Genomic DNA, 20,178 nt, shown 5'->3' on the forward strand with positions numbered 1-20,178 from the left:
AAACGTAGTGTAGACAATTTTGTACTTTGTATATTTAGTATGTATATACACATACATTATATATTTTCAATATATATATATTATATATATATATATATATATATATATATATATATATATATATATATATATATATATATATATACACACACACAGTACACAAACACTTTTATTTTGGCCAGCAATTTAAAAATAATAATAAAAAAAAATCTCTCTCTCTCTCTCTCTCTCTCTCTCTCTCTCTCTATATATATATATATATATATATATATATATACTTTTTCTTTTCAAAGAATCACCAAAAAACATATTTTGGAAGTACAAATAATTAAATAGTATTTTCTACTATTTAACCTAATAATATTATTTACTATATTGATTTCATTTGTATTTTCATTTTTATAAATTAATCATTTTTATTTATAAAAAAAACCAGTAAATTTACAATAAAAAAATCAGCAACATGCAAGTGAATCAGCAACAGCAACATGAATTTTTGTTCATATATTAAAAATGATCTGGTAAAATATATGTAGGATATACATATATTTTACCAGATCATTTTTAATATATGAACAAAAATTCAAATAAAAAAATAAAATTAAAATGACATAAAACCTAATCATTAAAAAAAAAAAATGTAAAGTTTACTATGAAGAAAATATACTGTACGAAACATTTCTTATTTTGTAACAACAACAACAACAAAAAAAAATCTAATTTCAGTATCGCTAAATTTGCTATAAAAATAAAATCCATAAAGAAATTATTGTTCCAAATTTGAAGTTAATATTACAAAAATTAAGATTCCTATGAGATTTAGTTTGGAGCTATACCAAAAATAGCCACCGTGTGACAACCAAACTCCCCTGAATTTTTTTAATGCACTTTCCTTTCATAAATGTATGCATTTCTGCCATAATATTACTTCTATCACAAAACAACCACCAAACATGAAACCTTGAGACTCGGGTCCTTTCAACAATGTGTTTTGACAAGATTAAGAAAAGTTTTGATCAAAAAATCAGAGATGTAGGAAACTTCATGGCCAAATAAAAAGTGATTTATAATATATTCAGTATTTACAGTGTTGTTTAATGTCACCAACAATCACTGCATTTATCTCTCAGCTGTACTCTCTATTTGCAGTCTAAAGAACAAACAAGTGTCTGTACAAACTGTCTTGTGAACAATAAAACCTGAAATACAACTCAAAAACCATCCTACCTTGACTTTCCTGGGCCAGCTTGTCAGCGGTTTCCCAGTGTTCATAGCTGCGCAGGATGTTGTTGGTGATGTTGACATGACTGGCTGCCATGTGGTGGATGCGTTGGGGAATGGCCACGCTTCCAGAGGCAGAGGAAGAGCCCATCACTCCAGCGCCGCTGCTGACCGAACTGACAGGAGATGGACTCAGGGACATGGGAGACGGGGTACCTGTGCTCCTGTTAGGAGAAAGATGAAATACTGGCCAATGAGAATTTGGGAAATCCAATTCGCCGTATTCCCACATCATTTCAAACAGACCATTTGCCGCACCTTTAAAATGGATCTTGCACATTCCTATCTATCAAACACAAGAGGCAAGTGGAAGATGTAAAGACATTTTGTTTGTTTGCTGTTATGATCAGTAGCCCTGCACACAGTAAAATCTCACTGGCTCAAAATCCTGTGCCACACAGATTTATATAAATCATATACGTTTCGACTAGCAGCATTGACTACTCTTGTGTAAAAGAAGTACTCTTCAGCATACTTGTAAAACAATTACTTATTATGGAACTTATTACCTTTAAAAACAATATACAGTATATATTAATTTACAATTAAATGAAAGTGCAGTTACAGTATTTTAAGGTGTAATTATATATTTCAGTACTGAGTAATATTAACATATAGAGCTGGGATTAGGGATTATGTAATTAAACATTATTTACTGTTATTACTACAGTACTGTGCATGTAATGTGTTAAGTGTATATTATTCTGTTATTGAAAATGTTTTATAGTTCAAATTTATATTAAATACAGCTAGTTGAACTTAACATTGCTTTTTGACCCATTTATGTAGGACTTTAGTACTTGTTTTATGTAATTTCATAATTCTACTATATTTTAAATATATACTGCTAATTTAATTGAATGTTTTTAATTCAACTTCAATGTAATTTCTATTAAAATGTGCATATAATTTATTTGAAATGGCAAAGTTGTAATGATGCAGTTGCAGTTTAGTAAGCATAGTAAAATAACATTAAGATTTATTAAGATTTAAGACCTAAATATTTAAATATGCTTTATGTAAAATGTACTACACTGTTTATTATTTTATGTAAAACAAATATTTTACTAAATATTTTAAAACTAAAATTGTTATAAAACCAAAGCTATATGTTAAAAAAAGTTATGTTCTAAATTTGAAGCTGATATTTAAAAAAAAAAAAATGCCGGTTCCTGTCAGATTTTTTGGCGGTGTAATAAAAATAGAAAATAATTACTTTAATTTTACTGTGAAAATATACAAGAAAATATACAGTTCTGTTTTTTTTTTATACATATAAAATACATATTTTACAAAATATTTTGGAATCTCAAATTGCTTTATAATAAAAGATATATGTCTAAAAAGTTATATATACCTATATATATATAGGTATTAATTTCTCTTACAATGATTACATCATGATCACAAAATAAAGTGCACATTATAGTGTTATTGAAAATGTTTTAAAGTTCAAATTTATATTAAATACAATTAGTTGAACTTTAGTGCTTTTTGACCCATTTAGGTAGGACTTTAGTACATATGTAATTTCATAATTCAATCATCTTTTAAATCATCTTGGCTGTACTGCCAAATATACTGACAAGCATTTATGGTAAAATTGAATATACTTGTATGTTAATTACCATCAAAAAAAGATTTATTTCAATTTAAATTTTACTGTAAAGAAAATGTACTATACTTTTTATTTTATATAAAATAAGTAGTTTACAAAATATTTTAGAATCTAAAATTGTTATAAAATTAAAGATATATGTCTAAATAAGTTATGTTCCAAATTTGTAGATGATATTACAAAAGTGCAGGTTGCTGTAAGATTTTTTAGTCGCTATACCAAAAATAGCCACCGGGTGACACCCGACTCCACTGAATTTCTTTAAAGGGGTCCTATTATGTTTTTCCACTTTTTGAATTTTAGCCAGTGTGCGGTGTGTATGTTCGGGCTTACTAAGTTACAAATCTCAAAGTCCACTCCAAAGGGAGATATTTAAGCTGCGTCTCATTTGGAAGGCTGCGTCCTCCAGAGGTCGCATTTGAAGGCTGCAAATGTCTTCGGGGCGGTCTCATTTAAGAAAAGTAACTGTCAAATTGCGAAGTACAAAATAAATTATAACGTTATACACCTCACAATGAATATTGGTTTTATTATGGCTACTTTTCTTAAATAAGACCTTAATGACATGTGCAGCCTTCAAATGCGACCTCCGGAGGACGCATCCTTCCAAATGAGACGCAGCTTAAAGGTCCCATATCGTACACATTTCTGGAGGTTTATTTTATTTGTTGATGTCCTTAAGAATATATATTTGCGGTATAAGTGCCAAAATCCATCTCAATATATTTTTACAGCTCCTTTTTTAGGAGCTCTGTCAAAAACAGGTCGATTTTGGCCCATCTAATTAATATTCATGAGCCTCTCTTCTGATTGGCCTGTTGTTTTCTGAGTGACGCACAACCAGGCCAATCACAGGTAACTACGGTCATGTATGCTGTAAGCGTAAGCGAGCTCAGAGCAATAGAGAGAGCTGATACTCAACAGGATATTTTAGAATGATCATTAATGTTTTTTCTTTTACAAACACCGAATGCAGTAGGCTACATAACTGTTGCTTTAGTAAAGCCCCTTTCACAATGCGCGCTGATTCTGGAAAATTACGGGAACTGTGTGAACCAAAGCCAGAACCTAAAGGCAGTGTTGTAGTAATGATGCACATTATCAAGCGACTCTTCACAACGAAAAATAACGTTACGTGCAAAGTGGAATGAAGCAGCGATCATCAGGCAGAGCCAGCTCCTCACTATCAGCGCTGAAGCACAGTTTGTTCAGGTTAGTTTCAGTTTAGTGAAACGTACGCGTCGCATTACATCTCACATCCAAACGTCACATGTCTTTATGGTTTGTGTGTAAAGCAAGCACAGATTCCGGAAAACAACTGTGAATTAACCAAATTAAACAATTCCGGAACAAATCGTGGGACACATTATGCGTGTATTTACCGGAATCGCTGTGTGAAAGAGGCTGAAGTTGACGTGCCGCTGGTCTCTTATATTAACGTTGTTCTGAAGCCTGTGTAATGATCATAGCTTGACATCTATCGACTGAACAGGGTTTTCTCCACTTGTTTTCCTGTTGTTGTTGCTCAATGGAATGGATGCCTTGTTGTCTGGGGGTTTGACAAAAGGAGGGTGGGACGTTGGTTTGTGACTGAAGGCGGTGACTTGAGTCGATCGGACGTCACATCGTTACGGAAGTCACAGCTGCTCGTGAAAATGAACAGCTACTTTAAGCAGGCTGTGTGCAGTTTACTGTGGATTGACTGTTTTGAAACTCATATGGTAGTTAGATAGCCCCTAGACCGTAGTTATCATGAAAAAAGCCAGGAAATTTTGATTTTGACGATATGGGACCTTTAAATATCTCCCTACAACAAACAGCTCGTTGGACTACACAACATTGTTTTCCGGATGTTATGATGACAAAGCTCATTAGAATATCATTAAAATAAATCCCGCCTATGGAAATCGAATCGTTGGCAGGTGGGGAGGGACGAGGTGGGGGATTAGCCTAAATTTAGCAATGTAGCATGGACAGCTGCTTCAGCGAGCCGCAGGGCGGCTGGTATAAACACAAGCATTGACTCAAGTGTCCGCGAACTGCTCCGGTCACCGTGTCAGAGCCGCGCCGTTGACATGTGAGGGTCAAAACACATGTGAAGCCATGGCTGATGTAAACACAAGCATTGACTAGACTGACGATCACTGGTTGGGACAGTGGGACTGCTAACCAATCGCAACACATTTTGCTTTTCAGAAGGCGGGCCTTTATCAAAACCGGAACTAATCGAGCCATTTGTGCCAGGCTGGGAAGAAAGCTATTGTAATAATGCAAATTATGTGAAAACGAATGCGATTTTAGAACCACCAAGCATGAGAGCATGTTCTAGTGCACCCCCAAAAGAAAATAAAGACTTATATAATAAAAACAGGATCCCTTTAATGCATTTTTACTGTCACAAATGTATTAATTTCAGTCACAATATTACTTCTATAATACTGAAATACTGAACTTTTAGACTAGTCAAGACTAGACTTGCTAAGACTGGTTTAAGTAAAAGTAAAAGTTAAACTGATTTGAATTCCACTATAAGAGTCTATTCAGTACAAGTGCGTGTACTTCTTTTTCTACTACTAGCCATGAGATTCTTTATGTTTACCCACCAACCCTTTAATCAGTATCTCAGTACATTTTCAACAGTAACCCGCAGACAGTGTCGTTCCTCCAGACAACTATCGGCACACATATTCATTGGTGTCTTTAGTGCAGCAGCCCAAACAATCTGGTTCAGTGGCCTGTAATCCACTGATAAATGGAAACACACTCAAGCCTCGGCCAGCTAAATTATGCGCCCTGTCACCAGCCAGACCCATTCGTAGCGGGTTTCAGGGCTCTGCTAAAATAAATAAACTCCCTCCGAGGCTAAAAAAGAAAGGCGAAAAAGATTCATGATGGTAAAGGATGAGGAGGAGGATGGATGTGTTGATCACAGCTACAGCAGGTACTGCTGCCTCTTTATTGCTAATGTAGAGGCTGCAGGGGCCGAGCCGGTGAGGCTAATTGCTTTTGACAGGCAGGTTGGCAGCCGAACAGCGAGCCTGGGTAGTGTCCAGCTAGAGGCCGGATCAGACACACACACAAAGTCAAACACAGCGCCTTTCGCACCGCCTCACCCCATTGGTACTCGGTTGCCATAGAGCTGACATGGAAGCGATGCTGCTTTCCCAGAGTTCATCTCTTCATGTCCTTTCACTGATGTCAAGTAACCATGACTAAGATTTCATATCTCACACTATATTTTTTTCCCACTTGGCAGCGGGAAGAAGATTCAGGAGAGCTGTTCTCAAGCAAGATGGAATCTTTTCACAAGCTGGCAGAAATACAAAAGGACAAGGAGAGGAAAAAATGTACGTACTTTCCATTGGCTCCCCACGGCGAAGGTGCTTGAGAGCTTTTTGCAGAATTCTGTGGGAACAAGAAAACGTATGTTAGGAACATCATTTATAAACACAGCACCTAATCGCCAATGCAAACATGCTTGGTCTCATGCAAACGCTATTAGTATTGACAATGCTTAGAACTGATGAATAAAACGGTTTAATAATGACATGCAGAATTTATGAGAACAAGCTATTCAAACAAATATGAAGATTTGTAGCTGTTTCTTAATTGCAATAAACAAAGACACGGATCATACCTTGAAATACTCCATTAGTGAGCGGGAATACTTCATCGCATGATCTTTCTTCAGCTTGAACATTCGCAAGTACAGAAGTGACAAACAACGATTGCTGAAAAAGAGAAAATATTCATTATGGTTTTATTACGATTCTGCCAAACGTATTAAAGGAATATTGAAAGGTGCTGTTAAGACTATTAACGTAGCATCATCAAGGAAATGGTTAGGTGTTTCTGGGCTTTTTTATGTCCCAGGGATGGAACTTTTTGTTTTATAAATGTTACATTACAACGGAAAGTATTTATCATGCTGTTATTATTTGTTTTTGGTACTTTTTCTTTTTTAATGACTTTATATGTAGACTTCTTGTCCCAGACACAAACTATCTATCTGAAAATATGAAAATCCATCATAAAAAATGCAATTGCATTTTCAAAACCATTATAATCAAAAAAGTGACAACATTAACCATTTCATAATATAAACCACTGGTTTAAAATTCTTTATATCCATTATGTACACAACTTATGACTGACCCACAATTGTGGCATCATTTGCATTATGACAGATACTTTTGCCTGTAATATATTTAATAAGTGCAGTTGTTATTTATAGTGTTAATGAAAAACTTGAGATGACATATGAAGAAATGTGAAGAAAATAATCATATAATATCAAAATAAGGCATAAATCACAGTTCTTTCTTTCTCTTTCTTTCTTTCTTTCTTTTTTATTACTTTTTTAATTTAACTGTGCAATTGCTACACTGTAAAATTATATCAGATCACATGGCAACTTAGTTTTTTATATTACACTGTAAAAATGGTATGATCAAAATAACAAAATAAGCTAAGCAATTTTCTACTGTTTAAGGTAAGACACTGCAGGTAAATTGGGTAAAAAAATAACTAATAGTTATGACCTTACTTACCCAGTTGATTGATTACATTGATTATTGTAAACATTTTTTGTATTACAAGTTTTCTAAAATGGTATGTTTAAATATGCAAATGAGTTTGGTGTGTGTAAGTGCTACTGAAGTGGAAATGTATGGCTCAGTGTAGGAGAAAAAAAAAACATTTTGAGAAAACAGCCTTTAAAAATATGTATTGTAATTGAAATCTATTGACACAAATAGATAAAGTGCCAAAAAAAGAAACACTTAACAGTGTCTTTTGGATGTTTTCTTACCGCTAATCTGAAAGAAAGAAAAGAAAAAAAAAAAAAAAAAAAAAAAACACTTTCTGTGTTTTTGCCTGCAGTGTCTCCTCTTAAAATAAGTTGTACACGATTCAGTTTATGATTTAAGTCCGTTTAATATAATTTAAGTTGAAAAGACTTAAATAGCTAAGTTGATTCTACTTAAAAGTTTAAGGCAGCAACTTTTTTATACAGTAACTCTGTATAAGTATTATTACTCTGTGTAAGTTATATGTAATTCAACTTGATTTTTAAAGTCGGTTAAGTGTAATTTCAGTTGAAATGACTTGTACAACTTGATTATACTTAAAAACACAATTAAACACAACAACTATTTAAAGTGTTTTAAAGATTCAGTGTAAAAGTTGAATTGAGTGGATATAAAATTTAAAAACGTAAGTGGAAATAGGTGGATTTTTTTTTTATCTATGAAATTAGTTTTAGCAGAACAAAGAAGCCAGCAGTTTTATTCCAGAAATGTTTAAAATGTCATTTCCATCACACAAAAGACAATAAATACTCATAAATTACACATTCTGATGAATGTTCACAAAAAAAACAACAACAAAAAACATCCCCTGTGATGCATGTAAATCCCCTGTATGTTAAGAAGAATGTTCAAAAACGAAAACAACAACAAAAAACAACAACACAAACAAAACAAAACAAAAGCTAAACTAAACTAAACTAAATAAACCAAATTAAATATCAGCAAATAGTGTTAATGAAATAAGCTTGAGCAGAACAAAGAAGCCAGCCAGAAATTTTCAAAATTCCATCACACAAAAGACAATAAATACTTGTGGTAATGTGGTGACAATTGCATTTTCAGATGAATGTTCAAAAATGAAACAAAACAAAAAACAAACAGACAAAAAAAAAAAAAAATTAAACAAAAACAAACAAAACAAACAAAAAACTTCCTGTGTGATGCATGTATATCAACTGTAGGATACTAGTAGTAAAAAAAAAAAAAACTAGCAAATAGTGAACGTTCAAAAACAAAAAAAAACAACAACAACAAAACTAAACAAAAAATCTAAACAAAACAAAAAACCAAACAACATCCCATGTGATGCATGTATATCCACTGTAGGATACTATCAAAATAAATACCCGCAAATATTGTCAATGAAATTAGCTTTTAGCGGAACAAAGAAGCCAGCAGTTTCATTCCAGAAATGTTTATAATCATTCCCATCACACATTAGACAATAAATATTTTAAAACGTGTTTTAAGAGAGTTTTTTTTCTTCTAATAATTCACATGCAGGGTCAAACATATCTATGGCAAGAACATCGACAGTATCTTGTTGACAGCAACAACAAAAACAACAACAGTATTATCATAACCAGCAGTGTGCATCAATATGAGCACTGAGGGAGAAGCAGCCAGTATCACGGGGTGGCTGACCTTTCAACAGTATGCTTGCGAGACACCAGATGCTTGGGACATATGCACAGCCCCATGAAACCAAAACTAGCTTTCTCACATTTCTCACGCATCCAGACTACTGAAGTCCCATCAATAAACAAGGTGTCTGTCCCGCCTAAAGCAGGTCTGAGGCTTTTATGGCACCTTGTCAATGCGCCTTTATTTATTCCCCAATGTCACAGGTCAAAATCTACAGGTTATATTGGCCTAATATCTGAAGCCAGAGAGTAAACATGCTTTTACAGCTCTCTTAAATGCATATAATATCACCCCAACAGTATTATGTCCTCGACCCAGGTTTATAAATCATAAACGCAGCAGCCTTTGAAAATCCCTTTCGGCAGCTAGATGGCTTTCATTAACAAGCCAGAGAGACTGGCAGCTGAATTCCAATCTGCGCTGATGACTGTCATCCCGCTATAAGCGCAAAACTAACCTTGACATTCAAAATAAACAAGCCGCCGCGCCGTGACAGGCAGGCAGAGCACGGGCGGCTTTTATCTGGCCGAGAATATGTTTCTGCCGTCACCATGTGGAAATCTTTCATTATCCTCTAATAGCTTAATGAAATACAGGAATAACGATCCACTCTAAGCTGATTAAGCGCTTTAGCAGTGTTTTAAAGCTTCCTTCCAGATACGGATGATTGTCGTCGAGCGATGGCTGAGAGGAGATTTAACTGGCTGCTAGTGCAAAGCGCTGGATTTAGCTTCTGATGGTACGCGGGGAACGACGGTGGAGCGTTAATACCACCTCTGACGCCCTTAGAAGGCCTGAATGAGCACGTCACTTCTTCAAAGCAACTACATCAGTTGGGTCATCAATGAAACTCGCATTTTGACCTCCATGTGTGACTCATGGGTTAACTTGCTTTTCATCAAGCAGGTATACACTAATTTGATGTCACCAAACGACTGGAATAAAGTCAATACGGTTGATCATTTTGGATACTTAAAGGGCATTTACGTGACACTGCTTTCAACTAAAACGCAGAATTTTTTTTTACTTTTTTTGGGGGGCTAAAAACAAATGTTTCAAAGTTCAAGTTTTTGAAAATGATACTGTTAGCGCACAAAAAAAGCTAATTTGTGAAAACCGATGTCATGTGTTTTATGTGTTTAGGCTATAGGCATCTGCGCAGGCGCATACACTGCAAAAAAAGTTTTACTTAGATTTTACTTAGATTTTTTGTCTTGTTTCCAACAAAAATATCTGAAAATTCTTAAATCAAGAAGGATTGTCTAGACAAGTAAACATAATTTTCTTGTTTTCAGAAAAAGCAAGTCAAAATTAAGTGAGTTTTTGCTTAGAACAAACAAAATAATCTGCCATTGAAAACTTATTTCAAACAGAAAATATTATTTTCATACCCAATTGTCTTTTTTTGGATTATTAATTGGATTATTTTGCTTGTTTCAAGCAGAAACACACTTAATTTTGACTTGGTTTTTTTTTTCTGAAAAGACGACAATAATTTTTACTCGTCTAGAAAATCCTTCTTGATTTAAGAATTTTTAGATATTCTGGCTGGAAACAAGACAAAAAATCTAAGAAAACCTTTTTTTGCAGTGCATAACTGTATACAAGTACTCACTGTTTTACTGCCTCTAGTGTTAAAGAATTAGTCACAAAAATGTAGATAATTTACCCACACCATCATCCAAGATGTTCATGTCTTTCTTTCTTCAGTCGTAAGGAAATTATGTTTCTTGAGGAAAACATTTCAGGAATGTTCTCCATAGAATTCTCCTACGGTGCCCGCAATTTTGAACTTCCAAAAAGCTATTAAAATGCAGCTTTAAAGGGCTCTAAACGATCCCAGCCAATAAAAAAGAGTCTTATCGCTGCAGAAGTACTGATTTAGTGTTTACAAACACACACTTTACAAAAAACAGGGACGTAGGAACTTGAAGGAGAAAACGAGATTGGAGTTTTTTCGACATACCCTTAACTAAATTGACACAGATTACACAGAATTCGCATGCACATCGCAGAGATGAGACAAGACGAGCATTTAAGGTTAAAAAAGTATATGAACTGTACATTTTTTTTAGACAATAACCGATCGATTTGCTAGATAAGACCATTCTTCCTTAGAGCCTTTTGAAGCTGCATTTAAATAGCTTTTTTTAAAGTTTAAGACTAAAGACTAAAGAAAGAAAGACATGAACATTTTGGATGACAAGGGGGTGAGCACATTATCTGTATATTTTTATATAGGTCATTTTCTGTAATGTACTGATAAACATTAGACTTTCATATATTTTAGATTCATTACACACAACTGAAGTAGTTCAAGCCTTTTATTGTTTTAATATTGATGATTTTGGCATACAGCTCATGAAAACCCAAAATTCCTATTTCAAAAAATTAGCATATTTCATCCGACCAATAAAAGAAAAGTGTTTTTAATACAAAAAAAGTCAACCTTCAAATAATTATGTTCAGTTATGCACTCAATACTTGGTCGGGAATCCTTTTGCAGAAATGACTGCTTCAATGCGGCGTTGCATGGAGGCAATCAGCCTGTGGCACTGCTGAGGTGTTATGGAGGCCCAGGATGCTTCGATAGCGGCCTTAAGCTCATCCAGAGTGTTGGGTCTTGCGTCTCTCAACTTTCTCTTCACAATATCCCACAGATTCTCTATGGGGTTCAGGTCAGGAGAGTTGGCAGGCCAATTGAGCACAGTAATACCATGGTCAGTAAACCATTTACCAGTGGTTTTGGCACTGTGAGCAGGTGCCAGGTCGTGCTGAAAAATGAAATCTTCATCTCCATAAAGCTTTTCAGCAGATGGAAGCATGAAGTGCTCCAAAATCTCCTGATAGCTAGCTGCATTGACCCTGCCCTTGATAAAACACAGTGGACCAACACCAGCAGCTGACATGGCACCCCAGACCATCACTGACCGTGGGTACTTGACACTGGACTTCAGGCATTTTGGCATTTCCCTCTCCCCAGTCTACCTCCAGACTCTGGCACCTTGATTTCCGAATGACATGCAAAATTTCCAGTGCTGCTTCTCTGTAGCCCAGGTCAGGCGCTTCTGCCGCTGTTTCTGGTTCAAAAGTGGCTTGACCTGGGGAATGCGGCACCTGTAGCCCATTTCCTGCACACGCCTGTACACGGTGGCTCTGGATGTTTCTACTCCAGACTCAGTCCACTACTTCCGCAGGTCCCCTAAGGTCTGGAATCGGTCCTTCTCCACAATCTTCCTCAGGGTCCGGTCACCTCTTCTCGTTGTGCAGCGTTTTCTGCCACACTTTTTCCTTTCCACAGACTTCCCACTGAGGTGCCTTGATACAGCACTCTGGGAACAGCCTATTCGTTCAGAAATTTCTTTCTGTGTCTTACCCTCTTGCTTGAGGGTGTCAATGATGGCCTTCTGGACAGCAGTCAGGTCGGCAGTCTTACCCATGATTGCGGTTTTGAGTAATGAACCAGGCTGGGAGTTTTTAAAAGCCTCAGGAATCTTTTGCAGGTGTTTAGAGTTAATTAGTTGATTCAGATGATTAGGTTAATAGCTTGTTTAGAGAACCTTTTCATGATATGCTAATTTTTTGAGATAGGAATTTTGGGTTTTCATGAGCTGTATGCCAAAATCATCAATATTAAAACAATAAAAGACTTGAACTACTTCAGTTGTGTGTAATGAATCTAAAATATATGAAAGTCTAATGTTTATCAGTACATTACAGAAAATAATGAACTTTATCACAATATGCTAATTTTTTGAGAAGGACCCTGTACAGCTTCTCCTTTAATTTCTGTTGGAAACTGCAGTGATATGTACATATTGGTACGTATTTTGCGTCTTGCGAAAAAGTTCCTACAAGTATGTTTTCGCCCATGAGTTTAGGTAGAAAAAAATGACATTGCCACCTACTGGCCTGGCATGGATAATATAGTGTGAAGGTTGGTTTTGACAACATTGTCTTTTTAAAAACTGAAAAAAAAAAAAAAACTTGCCGTGAAATGTATCCTTAGTCAGGAAGAGTTCATCTAACCGACATTTAAAGTCGTTTTTTTAAAGAAGTGTGATTTATCTTTTTCTGTGACATTTAGGGGTGGGTGATCTGATGTAACCTGCATATCCCTGGAAGCAAAGTAAAATGTAGAAATATTCTCAAGGACACAATGTTTGCTTTACTTGCTAATGTTCAAATCGATGAGTCTTGCAAACTTTGTAAAATCAAGCAAATAGCTGTTCCTCTAAAGTGTTCCTTTCAGAATACTTCTAAACAAAACTTCATTTTTCAGTCAGGCTGGTAAAAACATGTGCTTGATTTTTAGAAATTGTGAGCTGGCCAATCAGATTGAAGCTTGCAGTTTTGGGAAAGACACTTTTTGTGTGTTGTTCACATTATTCTGGTCACATACTGCAAGATACTACAAGAGAAAATAACAGCTGAATTTATAAAAATGACCCTGTTCAAAAGTTTACATCCCCTTGATTCTTAATACTGTGTTGTTACCTGAATCATCCACAGCTGTGTTTTTTGTTTAGTGATAGATGTTGTTGAGTATCCTGTTTGTCCTGAACAGTTAAACTGCCTGCTGTTCTTCAGGTCCCACAAATTCTTTGGTTTTCCAGCATTTTTCTGTATTTGAACTCTTTCCAACAATGACTGTATGATTCTGAGATCAATCTTTTCACACTGAGGACAACTGATGGACTCATATGCAACTATTACAGAAGGTTCAAACACTCACTGATGCTCCAGAAGGAAAAAAACATGCATTAAAAGCCGGGGATGAAAACTTTTGAACAGAATAAAGATGTGTACATTTTTCTTATTTTGCCACAAATAAAATATTTTTTTTTTAGTGCTGCCCTTCAGAGGCTACAGAAGATACTTACATGTTTCCCTTAGAACAAAATATGTTACATTTACCATGATCTTCCAATTCAGAAAGTTTTTAACCCCCCGGCTCTTGATGCATTTATTTTTTCGTCTGAAGCATCAGTGAGTGTTTGAACGTTTTGTAATAGTTGTATATGAGTTCCTCAGTTGTCCTCAGTGTGAAAAGATGGATCTCAAAATCATACAGTCATTTTTGAAGAGGGTTCAAATGCACAAAAAAAGCTGAAAAAACAAAGAATTTGTGGGACCTGAAGGATTTTTTTCTAAAGAACAGCAGGAAGGACAACTATCACAGTATTAAGATTCAAGGGGATGTAAACTTTTGAACATTGTAATTTTTATAAATTCAACTATTGTTTTCTCTTGTGGACTATATGTAAACATGTTAAATGTAAAATATCTTATTCAGGTCAGTACTAAAACAATAACATGGTTTTTGTATGATCCCCCTATTTTGGTAAAATAATTAACATTTTGCAGATTCTGAAAAGGGGATGTAAACTTTTGACCTCAACTGTATTTTCAAATGTAATTTATTCCTGTGATCAAAGTTAAAAAAAAAAATTAATTCTTTGACAAAACGTTGTAAAAGAACAACATTCACTTGAAAATAGAATTCCTTTGTAACTATAAATGTATTCATTTAAAAAATAAAATAACATCAAATAAAACTTAATAATAATGAAGAGTTGAGGCACATAAAAGCAAACTTACCACAGTACAGCGAGCTTCTTTTCAGCTATTGTGGCGGAATGACTGGTGAAGTTCTTTAATCTCATTGCGTACCTTAAATAACAAAAATACACAAATATAATAAAACTACTGACACCATACTCAAATTAGCAAAATATCTTTGAATATTCTGATGAACTTCGAGGACCATCTATTTTTATTGCCTCTGATGTCAATAAAACAAAGAGTGCTAACTGTAGTTAATGACAATTGCCTTTTATGTTTGAATTCTGAAGATATGAAGACGGCACTGACCTGATGAGCTCTACAGTTTCTGAATACATTGTGTACGGTGACTTGGCCTCTAACGGGTCTCGTTCCATGGCGTTGCCACAGTCGATGAACGAGAGCGCCCCGTCGGCATAATTCACAGCTTTGCCGAACTTGTCCATCTGTGAAACAAAAGCGGCATTAGAGGTGGAGATAATTCCGCAAATAAAAAAAAAGAAGACTGAGGTAATATTGGAAGCTCGTAAAGTCATATAGAAAACCAGATATCATCAGAGGAGGAAATAAAGACATTAGGCTGAGGTAATTCTCTTATGAAGAGAGATGTAATGCAAGAGTGAGGCAACGTGCAGATTTACGGCCACCGGCCTGCCGTATATTTCCAACTTCATGACAAGTTTATGAATCAGAACCGTTTATTTTGTGTGGTAAAGCAATACAGAGTGCTTTTCTCTACATTTAGGGATTATGTTTTTCATCCTGACTTATCGGCGCAAGCTCGTAAAGGCTAACTTTAACTCTCGTGTCTCGTTTCTCAAACGCAAACTAATCAATAGCACTAAACAACATTACGCCTGCCTCCAAAAACCCACCAGCATCTAAGTCGGCAGACAAGCACAAACAATAAGAGCATATCTCATCTCCATAGGAGCGTAAAATAGATTTACTGACCACTTGCCTCCGCCGGCACCTCAGGAGCCGAGTCCATTCGTTTTCAAGTGAGCCCTTCAATACAAGGCGCAGGGACGCCCGGGATTCATTACACGCCTGCCACTACGCTCGTGTAACGCTGGCAATCAATTCCCTTTACTTTGTATTCATGACTAGGCCTATACATCGTCATAGCGATTTATGACAGAGAGGATGTAACTTGCGATAATGGACAATGTCTCCAGAGATAATTGCCTGGATCCAATTATTGAGGGTCCGGGGGTCTGTTTTGTAAATCTCTAACAAAGCTCCTGCTTTATGGATGCTAAGGGCAGACACAAGGGCTTTCGCGCGCCTAGATTGGAAAGTCTTCAATTATAAAAGGTCTGCCGAGAGAGCTTTTTTTCAGCTTGCTAATGGCTCTTTGTAGCGGACGGGGTATGTGTCCGTGTAGTTAAGAGCAGTGTGACAGGAATTTTTCATCTGCTCTTGCTGAGTGCTAACTTCCTGTTGAAAGAAAAATCGCTAAAGATCGCACTAATATCACTGTTTCTCCTAGGCTGTGCTGAGATTGGATGAGAACTAAATGGAGTCTCTGGCTTGGCAGGTTTTTCTCCGGTGTAAAAGATGTCATAATTTCGCACATGTCTCCACTAGAGATTCGGAAGAGATCTTAAAGGTTGTATCAGCGATTTCAAGCCTGAAACATAAAGTGTCAAATTCAGCTGACCTTTCTTCATGATCCACTCGCTGCCTGCCCCATAAATTGGCTGTAAAAAAAAAAAAAACGCGTCTCTGTGGTCAGCCTAGGGTCCAAAATATGCCAAAAAACAATCGGTGCTACCAACAATTCCACAGCAAAACAAACAGTGTTCCAACCAATCACCGTCAGGGGGTTGGCGTTGTGGACTTTCGTACTGGTGCAGGGATGTGAGGGAGGCAGAGCGAAAGTCCACAACACCGACCCCCTGACGGTGATTGGTTGGAACACTGTTTGTTTTGCTGTGGAATTGTTGGTAGCACCGATTGTTTTTTGGCATATTTTGGACCCTAGGCTGACCACAGAGACGCATTTTTTTTTTTACAGCCAATTTATGGGGCAGTCAGAGAGCGGATCATGAAGAAAGGTCAGCTGAATTTGACACTTTATGTTTCAGCCTAGAATCGCTGATACAACCTTTAATGTTACCCACAGTGCTTAGGTGAGAAGATCTCAAATTCAGTGTTGTACTTTTTCCAAGTAACTAGTTTTTTTTTATTGACAATAAAGAGTGACTTTTTCAAATAAGTAACACCAGTTACCCCCCCCCCCATTTATTGATTAAAAGCTCTCCTGTTCCCATGTTGAGAGAAATTGTGAGTAAGATATTACTTTAGTTCTAGAATAAATGTGAACATGCATTAATTCATCTCACTCACTAAAAAAAAACAGATACAGTATTTCTCAAAATGAATAAAAACAGTAAAATTGAACACAAACCTGCAATAATTAAATATGTTAAATAATACAAATATCCTTTATGTGCTCAATCCCATTTTATTAACCGATGTCTTTGCTGCCGACCTTCGATGATCCAATTCATCCACACTAATAAGCAAAAATGACTCAAGATAATCTTTTAACATTTAAACATTTGTTTTCCTTTTTTTTTATTGCTGAAGAAGTGACATTTTTTCCACTGTACAGCCGTGAATTTACTTTTCTGTAAGCCTGAGGCTTTTGGTGTAAAAGGGCTTTCACATTTGCCAAAAATAGAACTTTTTATATTAAAAACAAACAAGCAAGCCTTTCTATAGATAAATGATTCTATTATTTACCTATCAGTTATTGTTTTGTTTTGGCACATAAACATATTATGAATAAACTTACCAAAACATCTGACTTGTGCTTTAACTTTTAATGTTTGTTTGTTTGTTTGTTTGTTTTTAATTAATTAATTAATTCGTTTTTAGGGTTTTTTTAATGCAAGTTTTTATTTAGTTATCTTTATTATTTTATTTTATTTTATTGTATTATACATTATTTTTAAGTACAACAATTTAAAATAAAATAAAATTAAATTAAATAAAATTAAATTGAAATGTATTTTTATATTTTAATGTTTACTTTTTAGTTAACCTTTTAGATTTGACTTTAAGTTAACTATAATAACCATGATTCAATAATAATTAAAGTTTTGCTTGTGTTATTTAATTTAATTTCATTTTATTTTTTTTTTTTAAGTGAATGTTTACTTTATCTGGTTTTAGTTTTACTTTCAATTAACTATAATACTGTAATTCTATAACAATTACTGTTTTGTTCTGGCACATAGACGTATTATGAATGGACATACCAAAGCATCTGCCTTGTGCTTCAACTTTTAATGTTTATTTATTTATTTTTTTTTTTTTCAGATTTTAGGGTTGTTTTAATTACATCAAAGTTTATTTATTTATTTTTGTTTCATTTAATTTTATTTTATTTCAGTGAATGTTTACTGTTTATGGTTTTAGTTTTAGTTTCAGTTAACTATAATAACCGTAATTCTTTAACAATTTTTGCTTTGTTCTGGCACATAGACATAAATTATTATGAATGGTCTTACCAAAGCATCTGCCTTGTGCTTCAACTTCTTGGCTTCCTGCATGTAGTAATCTGCATTGTGAACACTGCAATGATATAAAATGTGATTAAAGATCTGTGATCTTAAGATCTTAGCTTTTCACACACATTCCAATATGTGCAATAACACACACACCTGAAATATGTAAAGCTGCTATACGATTAAAAGACAGTTCAAGATATGTAATACACACTCAGTCATTATCCACAGCAATCACATTGTTACTGCTACATACGTGTTATTAAATGTGAGTTTAGGTCTCCTGGGCTCCATGTGCTCCATGGACAGGGCTGAAGGGTTTGACCAGAGGTCTGTGTCCGACTGACCATTGCCGTGAAAACCGCCGGACGGCTTGCTATGACTGTCTTCCTCCTAGACAAGCACGAGAACATTAAAATGATAATTAGCCTTTAACAGCTTAAATAATACATAAAGGATCCATTCACTCTCAGTCTGTTTTGCAAACTACTCTGTGTTTTCATTTTTAGGACCATTTAGTTGGATTGATTTTGGACGATCGGCACATGGGAGCCATTCTCTTGTCTTCAAGGCTATTTTGAAACCTTTCCAAGAAGGTAATTAGTTTAGCAAAAACACAGGAAATGTGGTGAAGACCTCAAGCAAGGGAAAAAAATCAAATCTAACTGTCTATCCATCCATGGATTCCTCCATCCATCCATCCATCTGTCTGTCTATGACTTACATTGCTGGTCTTGGAATGGGAGAAGGATTTGTTCTCTCCTTTGCGGTGTTTGTGTGATGAGGACGATGATGAAGAGGTGGAGGCAGGTATTGTGCGAGTGGAGGGGAGGCTGTTTGGGACGGTGGAGGTGTTTCCTTCTTGACTGATGGAGCTGCATTCACTGCTTCTCCGCGGGCGGCCCACCGGCTCATCGGACAGCGGCGACAGCAGAGGCGGTAACAACTTATCCTCCCGCTTGCGAGGTTGCTTCTTCAGTGAACTTGGCAGAAGAAAATAGAAAACATGTCAAAGATTTCTGTCTGTGCACTTGCAAGCCACTTCAAATTTGTGGTGTTTACAATATATAGAGTCAAAGACATACAGAGGCATATTTGGTGGTGTTTTAAACACTACTAATGGATACTGGAAAAAAAGTGTCTTAATGTAAACACAGTCAGGTATATTTTAACTTTTAAGTGAATGTAAACTGACAAGACTAAACATTGTATATGTGCCAAAACACTAGATTTGTGCTTTAGGTCTTGCTGTGTAAATGCAGATAAAGACCTTATTTTACTGAGCAGAGGAAGGAAATTGCATGGACAGATTGTTGCTAGAACAATTCCAATAACAACTAGATGCGTTAGACTATCAGACTAAAATAAATAAATAAATACATGAATAAATAAATATAAACACACACTGAAAAAAGAAGGGAGAGAAAATGAGAGGGAGAACAAAAAGGTCTATGTATGGAAGCCTGTTTACGCCACTGAAATAAAGATGTTATTGCAACGTTTATCTCTCAATTCTGACTTTTTTTTTTCTCAGACATGTGCGATTTAAACTCACAATTGAGAGTTATAAAGTCACAATTCTGACTTTCTTTTCTCAGAATTGTGTGACAAAATCTCAGAATTGCAAAAAAGAAGTGTGACATAAAAACGTGCAATTCTGACTTTTTTTCTCAGAAATGTGTGATGTAAACTCGCAATTGAGTTATAAAGTCAGAATTACAAGACATAAATATTGCAATTCTGACGTTTTTCGCAACTGATTTATAAAGTCATTTTTCTCAGAATTGAGTGATAAAAAGGCATAATTGCGAGAAAAAGTCATAATTGCGAGATAAGAGCTTGCAATTCTCACCTTTTTCTCAGAAATGCGTGATGTAAACTTGCAACTGAGAGTTTTAAAGTCAGAATTGCAAGATATAAAGTCACAATTCTGAGTTTTTTCCTTAATTCTGAGTCTTTTCCT

The 20,178-nt window shown here is 35.3% G+C and overlaps 1 protein-coding gene across 1 annotated transcript in view; it reads right to left on the reverse strand.

Annotated features, from left to right (window-relative positions):
* aff2 (AF4/FMR2 family, member 2) overlaps nt 1–20,178 on the reverse strand; it is a 163,634-nt gene that overhangs the window by 1,575 nt on the left and 141,881 nt on the right. The window contains exons 11-18 of the mRNA XM_073820142.1: nt 18,940–19,198; nt 18,472–18,608; nt 18,219–18,282; nt 15,007–15,143; nt 14,734–14,805; nt 6,537–6,630; nt 6,255–6,304; nt 1,228–1,445 (exon numbers count right to left, since the gene is read on the reverse strand). Coding sequence (XP_073676243.1) covers nt 1,228–1,445; nt 6,255–6,304; nt 6,537–6,630; nt 14,734–14,805; nt 15,007–15,143; nt 18,219–18,282; nt 18,472–18,608; nt 18,940–19,198 — 1,031 coding nt within the window. The remainder of the gene's footprint in view (nt 1–1,227; nt 1,446–6,254; nt 6,305–6,536; nt 6,631–14,733; nt 14,806–15,006; nt 15,144–18,218; nt 18,283–18,471; nt 18,609–18,939; nt 19,199–20,178) is intronic.

Source organism: Garra rufa, chromosome 16 (genome assembly GCF_049309525.1).
Source record: "Garra rufa chromosome 16, GarRuf1.0, whole genome shotgun sequence".
NCBI lineage: Eukaryota > Metazoa > Chordata > Actinopteri > Cypriniformes > Cyprinidae > Garra > Garra rufa.